Raw genomic sequence first — 11,315 nt, forward strand, 5'->3', positions numbered from 1 at the left:
CTTTTGCAAGTTGCATCGCAAGTTCCTCGGATAGATTTTCTACGATAGAGCGCGCCTGTAAGCTCCAGCAGGCCTTCACCTAATTCCAAGAGCTGCTCTCTCGGAATCGCGCGTTGTTCTCGACTAATTCACGGAACCAGTTTTCGTTCGCATTCCGACAGGTTTCGTGGGGCTCGAAAAAGAAGTTTGAAAAATATACGATGATCTTTCGTTGCCATCGCGTTCGGTAACGTTCGCCTGTCGGGGTGGGTACGCGTTGGAAAAATGATGCAATTCGATAGTGGAATTTGGACATTCGAAGAATCCTTAATCTGACCCGAATGGGAACGATCGTAGAAAAAATTCGACGAACCGAGGCCTGAGAAATGTCCGGGCGACGCCAGGAATCACGTAGGCACTCGTAAAACGAATCGCTTTTAACTCGCCTAACGATACAACGTGTGTGTCCGTGTGTGTCCGTGGGCGTCGGGCGTCGGGCGTCGAGCGTCGAGCGTCGAGCGTCGAGCGTTATGCGCGATGGGATAGAATCGGACGATACGAGAGCTGATCGATTCGTCAGCGTAATTGCATTTATAGCTGCTCGTGAAACGTTACACGCAGCAAAGAACAACGCGACGGTTCTCGTGTCTTGCATTTTCCAATAACCCGTTCCGTTCGGATCGAATTAATCCAGAATGAATTCGAACGAGGCTGAGTTTCCGTTGGGAAATTATGCGCTCGGTTGAATCGGTTGATAAAGCAAATCTCTTTGCTACCTTGCAAAAAATAATGTTCAATTCGGACCATAGATCACGTTACAGTTGCATCCTAGAAGAATAGCTGACAGATGGCGTCCAAATATGCAAAATGTTACGCGTACGTTTACCGTCTTCCGAACGAGAATTCCGAAAGATCGAATGGCAGCGAAGATTAGATTTGAATTTGACCCCGCCTCGAAAGGAACGCGTTTTTGCAACGAACGGTAACTGACATCTCAAATAATGCTCTATCGGTGTAGTAACGGTTCCGAAGGTCTCGTTTGAACGTGGATCGATGGAACGACTGCAACAACTGCGAACAAATCCGTTGGTTCGATCGATCGAATTAACATGTTGTTGGTCAACAGAGTAACTCCTCGTCCGAAATCGTCCCAGCGAGAAGCAACGATCGGCGAATAACGCCGAACGCGTGTTCTTTCCATCTTCTTTTTTCGTATCCGGTTCCTCGTTGCAGCTTCAGGGCCTGAATAATTCATCGATTTCCGTCGAAGAATCCGCGTAGGACGCTCGAGCGAGGAAAACGAGGAAATAAAGGGGTAAGATGAGGATTGAATTGACAAACGATCCAATTCCATAGAAAAAATACGGAATCCGAACGGCGAAGCATTTCAAACGAGACGGGTGAAGAATGATCTTGATAATTCTTATATTACTCGATTGCACAACCACCTAAATCCGATCGACTCGGATGTTGCTCGAAAGATAAATATTCATAAATGAATTTTAGGTTTACGCGAACACAGGTTCGCATTTGAAAGGTGTCGGCGAAACTGCATATAATGGCAATGATCCACAAGCGTTATCTTGCAAACGATAAACGAAGATGTTATCGACGAGCAGAGAGCTGAATGAAATGCAATCTGAATTTCCCCATTCGCGTCGAGTGCGGATTCGCAATTGCTCTGTCTTTCGTTTCGGTGCACGGAATTGAGCCGACACCGCGACAACATTGAAATACGCGGAAGGAAAGAAGAAAATATAAAGCTTTTAATATCATCGATCTACGTAAATGGAAATCGACGTGGAAATCCTGTTACGAAGTTGTATTTCCTGCTCCGTCTGAACCGTCTGAACCGTCTGAACCGCCTGTTGGATTCCAGGCGTGCTGCCGGCTACCCTAAAAGATACGTACGAGCTTTTCGGAATTGCCGAGTCTGCTCGATCGTACAACAGCTAATTACACGTCTGCCTATGCAGATATCTGAATGTTATTCTTGTGAATTTCAGGGTTCCCGGAACGAGAAACCCTTTCGATCGCTAGATCCCGTGGATTGGTCGATCGTGAATCGCTGGTGGGGAGGTATAAAAGGGGATTACGTCCACGGAGCGGCGCACTGTGCGACAGTACAAGTTCGTGATCGCGTTGATCCGCACCGGAATTTCGAAATTCCCTCGGAAAAATTCGTTCGTCTAAATTGGAAGGTGTCTCGGTCGTGCGCAATCAGTGAAAGACGATTCGTGGCCGTTCTCAGATATCTCTCTCCTCCCTTTTCGTTTATCGCACGACTCGCACGGTTGCCAAACGCGAAAAGCCATGTGTGTTCGTACATCGATTGGCACGGAACCCGCGGAGCCGGTAGCGGCGCTTCATCGGCAGAACAACAAATTGCAAAAAGCGAAAGAAAAGTACATGAAATTACACGACGAGCTGCTGGCCAGGGAACTGGACGTCGTCGAGGGCCAGAAGGCCCAGGAGGTTTTCATTCCGGAGCTGGCCGATCACATATTGAGGGCCAGTACCCTCAACTACAGTTCGCTGCTGAAAGCGTTGTCAAACTACTACGAGGCGTTGCAACAAACCAAATTCTTCAAGTACGTATCATCTCCCCTTTCTCTCCGATTCGTTCGGTTAGGTCTCTCGAGGTATTCGTGAAGACGGCTGGTATCGCCGGATTTTAGAAACGTTCGATTTTCGTCGATCCGGAGGAACGGCACTCGACGTGGCTCAAAGGCGGGCTGATCCACAGATCGATAATGAAAACTGCGTGACAATTTGCCGGATAACCGACAGGCACTTACCATACACGGAACAAGATAAAATGTCGTATCAGCCGCAGATGCGCTGCAAAGATTTTCAGTAATCTCGACAGACGCGTCGTGTCAGCTTACGAATGCATACGGTCTTAAAGCGCGCATTTCACAAACAATTGTCTATGGAGAATCATCAAAGACGCGGCGCCGCGTCTTTCAGCCGATATCCGATAGAACGGAACCTCTACGAAACTAATGGTCGTTCAAGAGAAATCGGAGGTTCGCGTTTCGCAACTTCCGCTAATAACGCCGCGGAGGTTGCCTCGTTTTAATGAAATTTCAATAGATCGTTTCCGGTGTGTACGGACAGATTCGAGCGACGATAAGCCGAAGAATCTCGATACCGATAAAAACGTTCTATTAGAGAAACGAGACTCTTGAAGATTCTTCGCGCGAAAGAACGCGGTGAATTTCTGCGCGAACCTTTCGGAGTAACGGTGAGAAAATCCGATGGAGCTCGGTAGTAATTTCAAGCAGCGATTCTCATTAGAATTCTCTGAAAAAGAATCGAGATTGTCGACGCAGGATAACAACGGTGCTGTTCGAAGATCGATCGAATCCGAAAAAAAGAAAATGAAGAGATAGAAAATAAGAGGCGAAACAATTAGAGCATGAAATGGTCTACGTGACTATGCGCTTGAATACGAATGGCACCGAGAGCTCAACATGACACTGGGGTTGCCACCTTTTCCCATTACAGTATCCGGGTACCGTGGAAGGGGTAATGGCGGGGTGTGCATACCAGAAATTGGTACAACCAAAAGTTTCTTTCTTCCCTGCGATACGCTCCGGTCGAATCGGATCCGGGGAGAAATATTTTTGACGAACGTGTATTTTGAAATTGCAGATTAAGAAAGGGGAAAGAGAGGAAAAGAAAAAGGAAAAGAATGGACGGATTTCGAAACATCTCCTCTTTCACGATTGCGTGATAAATATGCAATAAACTTTGATCGGACGCGTGAATCATTAGCAATATCGAATGTTATTCCGAACGTTTATTGATTCACGGTTGGGTCTTTGATCTATTTCCGTATCTAAAAGTAACGAACCGATTACCGGTCATCTCCCGGTCGCTTTAGCGGAGCAGTCATCTTTAGCTTTCGCTTATTTGGGGAGTAAACACTACCGGGCGAACAGAGTTTTATTCGATTCAACGAAACACCGTGTAAAGCTAGTCGAATCTGATACATCGATCGATCTATCGGTGACGACGAAAAATCAAATCGGGTTGGCATGGTGGCGCGAACAGCTTTCTATCTTGACATCTTTCGCTGAGAAGCCGCAAGTAGATGTTCGTGTATCTGAAATAAGATACGGAATAAGTAAACCTGCCGCGACAGGATAAATACAGGCCTCTTCGAGCAACCTTTCCTTGTTTCCTTTTGTGCATCGACCCGCGACTAAAATTAGCCGAATACCGTAATACTATAATAATTGCAGGTCCCTCGATGGGGTAATCCCCGTCACGTGTTTTCGCCAGCTTTTTCGAATGCCACGGTCCGCACATGCGTGGAAACGAGATCGCTGAGATTACGCGCGGTCACGCATTCTCCACGCGCGGGAAGCCGAGTTGTGGAGGATCGCGTAACAATTACATAAGAAATGCAAGTTTGATAACAAGATGATTATACATATATATTATATACATATATACATATATCACAGATAGAGCAGATAATAGCGTAATCGGTTCCCGACTATCGTTCGACGCTCCAACTCGGATAGTTACACCGTCTCTCGTGCCGAATTCGAGCGAATCTCGCGGACACGTTGTTTTCCCTGTTTTATCTGTTTGCGACGGTAGACAAAGGTGGCGCCGAGATATCGGTTATTCGACGACACCCACTCGTGAGCTCGCCAAATGGAAAAAAGGAAATTAGCGTCGGAATCTCGCGTTTTTGCCCCGTGGCCCGGCTTCTTAGATTGCACCACCGAACACGAACGTTGCCTGAAAAAAAGGAATGCCTGTTAGATTCGAAGTGAAAGCAACCCATTAAAGCGACGGTTCTCTTTTAAGGTCATATTCTCATCGTAACATCGGAATTCGAGATTACCGAACCGATACGCGAATGTATTCGATCGTATCGGGAGGGTTGCATACGGTAGGAGGAAAAATATCGAGGTTACTCGTTCGCGTAGGCGATTGTCTAATTATACATATTTAGTCAGCTGACTCTATAAATAATACCGTGTAGTTGACGCGACGGAACTTTCTTTACACTGTATACAATATTTCAGCGGCGAACAAACCGAGCGTTCAGGTGTAGACGGTGGAGGAAAGAAATTGCGGAATTATTCACGAAACGTCGCGGACCGGAGGTTTTTCCCCGACTCGAGCCAGCGTCTCGTCGGTAGATGACAGGTAGTCGCGAAGGAATTTGAATGGGCCGAGTATTCCCGGCCGGGAACATCTGGCGCAGGCCAAGGCTCGAGTGCTCGGGGGCACGCTTGGAAGAAATCTCCTCTGTCTCGAGAACCGGAGACACGCGGCGTCAAAGGACCGCGTCAGAATCGCTCTTCCCGTCATGCTGAAACGCGCGTTGGCCCTAAAATACGACGCGCCCCGTTTGTCGCGCAGCTGTTCGCGCTTTCGCGAACGCGCATAAATCACGAGTCGGCCGCGCGTTAATAAACGAGGTAAATTATCTTAATCGGTCCGACTGGTGTGTTATCGAGGCGCGCCAACGACCAAATTCATCGATATTTCTCGGTAGGACGAGACATCTTTCGAAACGTACCCAGGATCTCGCGTCTCGGTCCCCGAGGAAAAGGTTAACGGGAGCGGTGCGGATATCTGATCGGCAGCCTAGTAGCGTCTTGTTGCCCCCGAATCAAGCTACGCGATGTAACTCTCATTGTTTGATCCGCGCTGAAATCAGCATGGGTAATTGCAAGGCGGTGTGTGCGTGCCATCTCGCACGTCTCCCGGTCTGCGCCTCTCGATAACTGGCTCATAATGCCCTGTGCACTGTATATCTTGCCAGGCTAATGTGCTTCGGAAGGCGAGCGGGGACTGCTCGTAAGCGCAGAAACAGAATGGTCGCGCCATTCACGATGCGACGACGATCGTGAAACATGGGCTTCCGTGGTCCCTTTTCATCGGCGGGTCCCTCTCGCGTTAGGAGAGGGACCGAATAGACTCGACTCGCGTCCGGCCTTTAGACCTACACAGGCCTTTAGGGGTTCGAATCGCGATCTCTTTCGACTTTCTCCAGCGAATAGTTTCCGCGAGCCTCCACGATGGAAACGCGAATCCCTCGCGACGCGTCGGCCGCCAGGAGAATTTTCGCAAACGGTATTAACCGGAAGATCGGGGGACATTCGAGCTTTTACCCCTACGAGGAAGCAATTTCCGAGCCCCGATTACATGAAAACGCGCCAGAGATATCAATGACGAAACCGAGTCACGCGACATCGACGTTTCATTCATCGAGAACGCGATTCGTCGGAAGAGGTAGGAAAAACCAGGCCTTTGTCCGGCCTCGGATCATGTTCGAAATAATCGATGCGAGAAAGTTGTCACCTCGGACGCCTGTTATCGAAGCGCAGTCTCCATTGGCACACATTTATCGCCACCGTATTACGGTTTCATCGTATTCGTCGAATCGTCGATTCCGTCGTTTTCTTAACGCGGTTAGCGTTATCTGTTTGCCTCGGAGGAGACGTCGACCTCGGGCAGCGCAGCCGATCCCTGCCGATCCGCGAATCGACCGCCGAACTCTCGTCGCGCGAGCGATCCTGTTCCGTGATTCCGAGAAGCGTACCTTTTAATATCCTTAAAACGCGGCGAGACGCGAGCCCGGTCGAAAACCTTTCGCGAGGAGAAAAGATCGCTCCGAAATACCACGGGACCTTCCGCGAACGACCGCGTTGAGAGTCCGTTAACCGGTCTACGGAGATTTTCCATTTTACATTGGATTCGGGTCAAGTGTTCCCTCTCGAGCTAACGCCGCGTGTAATCTTTGCGGATCCTCTTCACAGTTTTCCTCGGACGGAACCTCGGACGGAACCTCGGACGGGGCGGCACTTATACGTGGCGTGCAACGCGGATTTCTTGCGAAATATACGGTGCGCCTGGAATCGTGAACGTCCTAGTATCGTCGAGGTTACCTCTGAACCTCGAGCCTTCGAAAAGCCGAGAGCCTAATAGGGTATTCGCTGCGTCGAAAAGGGTCTCTGCCGGCGGTGCGCAGGTAGCCCCGCGATCCTTTCTTCTCGCATCCCCGTGAGTCGGGGAGAGGGTTTCCCAAACCGAAGAAACCCCGAGAATCGACACGCGACCGTGGTGGAACCTTTCGTCACCGGCCTGTAAATGATGCAACCGGTCTCTCTTCTCTACCTGCTACGTGCGAATTGATTGCAGCGATATGGCAGGCGGTCTACGGCAAATATTGAACGCTACACCTCCGTGTAAACACGTTTCCCCGTTCGTTGTGCGCGTATTGTACGGTTCGGTAAACCAGTTCGCGATCTCCGGCTGCGCTACCAGACCACCACTGGGATCATTTGCTTATCTCTCGGAGAAGAGACGAATTTCTTTTACGCAACCTCGTTTTTGTTTACGGAGCCGATGATACCCTCTCGGGCACGCTGGAGGGAACCGATCGGTGCCGCGAACATACTATTTCACGAATCACACGTTTGTTCGTCGTATGCGTTCGCAAGCGTTGAGAGTGCAACGCGAGCATAGAGATACCTTCGTCGCGTGTACCGAGGGAGATTAAATGGAAATTAACAGCGGTATCGGTGTACAATTCCATTGTGCAAGCTCTGCCCTTTCTCCGAGCGAACCGAAACACCTTGTCGCGGAACGGTGACACACCGGTGTGCGTTCGTCTGGCGCCTGGAAGGATCGCGCCGCGCGAGTCTCGTGAGTGGATCTTGACGGAGAACCGGATTCGATAATAATAAGATGCGGTCACGCGACTCGTGTAAACCGTATCAACGATGTTGGCGCGTATGTTCGGTCATACTGTTCGATTCAATTAGGAGAATCGTTACCGTTTCAACGAAATTCACCATTCTGTATATCTCTTCCGTTGTTCTGTTCCAGAATTTTATTCCACACCACGCAACCAGCTCACGTGATCATGATTGCAGCGGTTCTGTGCGTAACGTCCGCTCTGGTCCCAACGAAAGAACGAGTGCAAGGTGCTGGCCATCCCTACTCGAGAATAACTACCTTCGTTTATTTGGCTTCGTTCGTGATGCATCTCGGTGCTCAAATCTGGATGACCTTTGTTTCAGGTAACGAGCAGAGAAAAAGAGAAATCGATGAAAGCACCGTGTTACCTCGCTGCTAAAATCTCACCATTCGAGTTATCGTTGTTCCAGGTCTCACTCTATACTTTGCGTTACCGAGACACGCGTTCGGCGAAGTACAGAGGATTCTCTTCCCAAGGTATTTTACCATCAACGCGTGCCTCAGCCTGACCACGCTCCTAATTTTTATCAAGCATCATCCGGCGCACACGTGGGACACAGAGATAGCCATACAGGTACGCGTGTTTGCAAGTTGGCTGAAACGATTCACTTGTCCGACCCCTTTCTTCCAACGTATCGTCGAATCGTTCGATCGTTGGTGCGCGTACCCAGCTCGAAGCGTGTATTACGCGATGCGCGAACAACCAGAGACATCGCTCTTTTCTTTTCAGGTGTGTGCCATGTCCAGTGCTTTTTTCCTGGAACTGCTAATAAGGCTGTACCTGACCCCGCCTCTCCTCCAATTGATAGTTCAGAAAAACATATTGGAGCGTGCCGCTGGGGTCGGCAACGAGATTGGCCGTCACAACCCAGGCCCGTTAAAGCATTGTCCACACTACTTGAACATTCACAAAGCCTTCCGACGCGTTCACGTCTACATCGCTATGGGGAACATGCTGACTATGGGATGCACGGTGTTACATCTTCATTACATAGCCAGCAAATTATGCGTTCTTTAATAGCATTCGAATCAGACCTTCCACGAGCACGTGTCTACGCACCGAGAATTCGGAGAATAGTCGGAATAGTGAACGCTGTTTAACTAACGTCTCCTGCAACACTAGCTGCAGTGTTTCCTTTGGATACGGGGTGATCACTGTATGACCTAACAACCGTTACTTTTATGGACGTGTCGGGACTTTGTCGTCAAACTCTCTGACCTGATGTATCGAATGAAAAGCAGCGAGTTGCTTCTCAACGAAAAGCAGATCCTACGATTCGATTCGATTCGATTCGCTTCGCTTCGCAGTCTTCCCATGTTCCGTAAAGGTGAACGAGGTCGCCGTAGAAACAAACTAATCTCGATCTATATTCCTGTAGATCGAGTATTCAGTAGAATTTAGCCGCATTTTCCTGAAGATCAGAGTTGTAAATGTTAGGGGGTGCTTAACACACTGTTCAACGAGGAACACCGCTCGATCTTTATCCTTACCGTGATGCATTAATTATAATAAACAGTTTAAGGAACCACCGATCAACGTAAGTTCCGCTTTACGTGTAAATGTGGATCCATACAGACCGGTCGTCTGAGATTTTATTGTTAATTGTGCTTTTTCTTTTTCTTTTCTAGAGACGTACATTGTGCGTGTTCGGGGATTGCGCACGTGGATAAAATGTTCACGAAACGAATAACGTTATTATCAGACCGGTAAAATGCGATTCACAGCGAAAGTCTACTAATCTGTGTTCCTTCCGCGCGTGTATTCCTTGAAACAACTCGAAATTTCGAGAAACTTTGACAAGTTTTACCAAAACTCTCCTTTCCACTGTAGTTCGTAATGTTACCGAGTTACATCGGGAACGATCTGACGTAGGAAAATGTAAATATTCTTATAAATCGGAACATTCGGAGGAAAAATAAGAATGCGAAATCATCGACTGTGTGTACTGTTAGGTAGTAAAGAGCTTACTCTGTATCAGAGTTAATAATATTTATTAAAGTAGCAGTAATATATAATACTAATCTTACAGCTGCGTAAAGTCCTCAAACATTCTATCGAAAACAAAGTATTACTGCAAAAATTTCGTTTAATCGATTGGCTAATATTTCTGACACGCGTTCTCGCATTTCATTATTGTAAATAATGCATCTCGCCCATTATATTAGCTGTAAATTATGATACATCGGACAGCAATAGAAATTTTCCTTTTCTTTCGCATTTCAACTGTGTTCGTTATAATCCTACCATATGTTGTCGGCTATGGAAACTATGATTCTCGTGAAAGCATGGATTATTAAGTATACCGAGTTGCCTTAGAGTTGATTTAAATAATTTATGTATAAAAAGACTACCTTTAATTACAATTTCATGATACAATCTTACATCTTAAGAATCTTGAAAACTTCGTAAGTATGTAATCATATTATCACATAAGTTGGTTTCCTCGCTAATTCTAGTATCACCAATACTACCACTACAACTTTTGTCGTTGGAATAAAAGAATTTAACGTGGCTTTTCTCTCTTATTGAATCATGGATACACACACGCCATACACACACGCCATACACACACGCCATACGCACACGCCATACGCACACGCCATACGCACACGCCATACGCACACGCCATACACACGCGAACGCGAACGCGCGCGCGCTTGCTAGAATATAATTGTCGTTTTCATCAAATGTACTAAACGAGCCTGCAGATTACCAAAAGATCTATTGTGATATTCTATGATTTTCTAGAAAATCAAGTAAATATAAACATATATACAATTACACCCTAATTGATATATTTCATTTCGTTCCATCTGACGAGAAAACGATTCTTCCAATGTTGCCTCCGTGAATATTCTTCTAAGAAGAACAATCTCTTTTTCTCGAAATTAAATTGATCACAGAATGAAATACATCGATTACGATTATTTTACATCATCGTAATATACATGTGATTTGTCAGTCTCTATATATCGTACCCCCAGAACACGTATCTATCGATTACCGAAGACGTACGAAACCGTCTCTTATACAAATTTATATTATTCGGCTACTATTCAACGAGCTCTTATGCGTGTTTGCTGTTGTTATTTCATTTCATCGCGTGTACATTTGCTTGATAATCCTGAGAATCTTAAATACATACATAAATACCGGTGGCACAATGATAACACATTGCATTATCGTTAAGTCAACATGTACATATACTCGATATTTCTAGATCGGTCCATCCATGGTCGCGTCCCGACAATTTTCATTCGTAGATCCGATGAAACTGAACGGTTCGTCTCAAACGAACGATTCAAATTTAAAAACGATTATTCGTTACACTCATACCCCTCAGGTATTCCCCTTATTTCTCTGTATGTTTGCGAAATAACTAGTATTTGTACATGCCTGTTTTGCAGGTACGAAAAGAAATAAAAACATGTATGGACGATTGGTAACTCCATACGAAACATTCAAATGAAATAATCGAACGAGTTCATATAACGATTTCTCTCTAAAAACAAAAAAGAGAAACAAAGAGAAACAAAAAGAAACAAAAAGAAAGAAAAAGCAAAGAAACTCCGTGACAAATAGGAAGATGTAGGCCTACTTG

At 46.6% G+C, this 11,315-nt stretch overlaps 1 protein-coding gene across 3 annotated transcripts; it reads left to right on the plus strand.

Moving 5' to 3' along the window:
- The first annotated feature begins 262 nt into the window (after positions 1-262).
- On the plus strand, positions 263-11,281 carry LOC116431466 (transmembrane protein 205). Of its 3 annotated transcripts, XR_012999971.1 has the most exons (8): positions 270-390; positions 789-961; positions 1,106-1,294; positions 1,486-2,570; positions 7,843-8,036; positions 8,124-8,287; positions 8,444-9,251; positions 9,343-11,281. XR_012999971.1 is itself a non-coding variant. In XM_076373292.1 (7 exons), the coding sequence occupies exons 4-7, from the start codon at positions 2,293-2,295 to the stop codon at positions 8,729-8,731; spliced, it is 924 nt and encodes a 307-aa protein (XP_076229407.1). In that variant the 5' UTR covers positions 270-390; positions 789-961; positions 1,106-1,294; positions 1,486-2,292; the 3' UTR covers positions 8,732-11,281. The 3 variants fall into 3 exon arrangements, 1 of the variants encoding a protein (XP_076229407.1); XR_004235933.2 differs by lacking the exon at positions 789-961 and having other exon boundaries at positions 263-390; XM_076373292.1 differs by having other exon boundaries at positions 8,444-11,281.
- Positions 11,282-11,315: the final 34 nt, after the last annotated feature.

Source organism: Nomia melanderi, chromosome 13, assembly GCF_051020985.1.
Source record: "Nomia melanderi isolate GNS246 chromosome 13, iyNomMela1, whole genome shotgun sequence".
Classification (NCBI taxonomy): domain Eukaryota; kingdom Metazoa; phylum Arthropoda; class Insecta; order Hymenoptera; family Halictidae; genus Nomia; species Nomia melanderi.

Bases quoted from the DNA above. Each gene is read 5' to 3' on its own strand.
- LOC116431466 (XM_076373292.1), top strand. From the start codon at position 2,293: ATGTGTGTTCGTACATCGATTGGCACGGAACCCGCGGAGCCGGTAGCG. The intron at 2,571-7,842 runs GTACGTATCATC...GTTCTGTTCCAG, and splicing joins CAACAAACCAAATTCTTCAA to AATTTTATTCCACACCACGC. The intron at 8,288-8,443 runs GTACGCGTGTTT...TTTTCTTTTCAG, and splicing joins ACACAGAGATAGCCATACAG to GTGTGTGCCATGTCCAGTGC.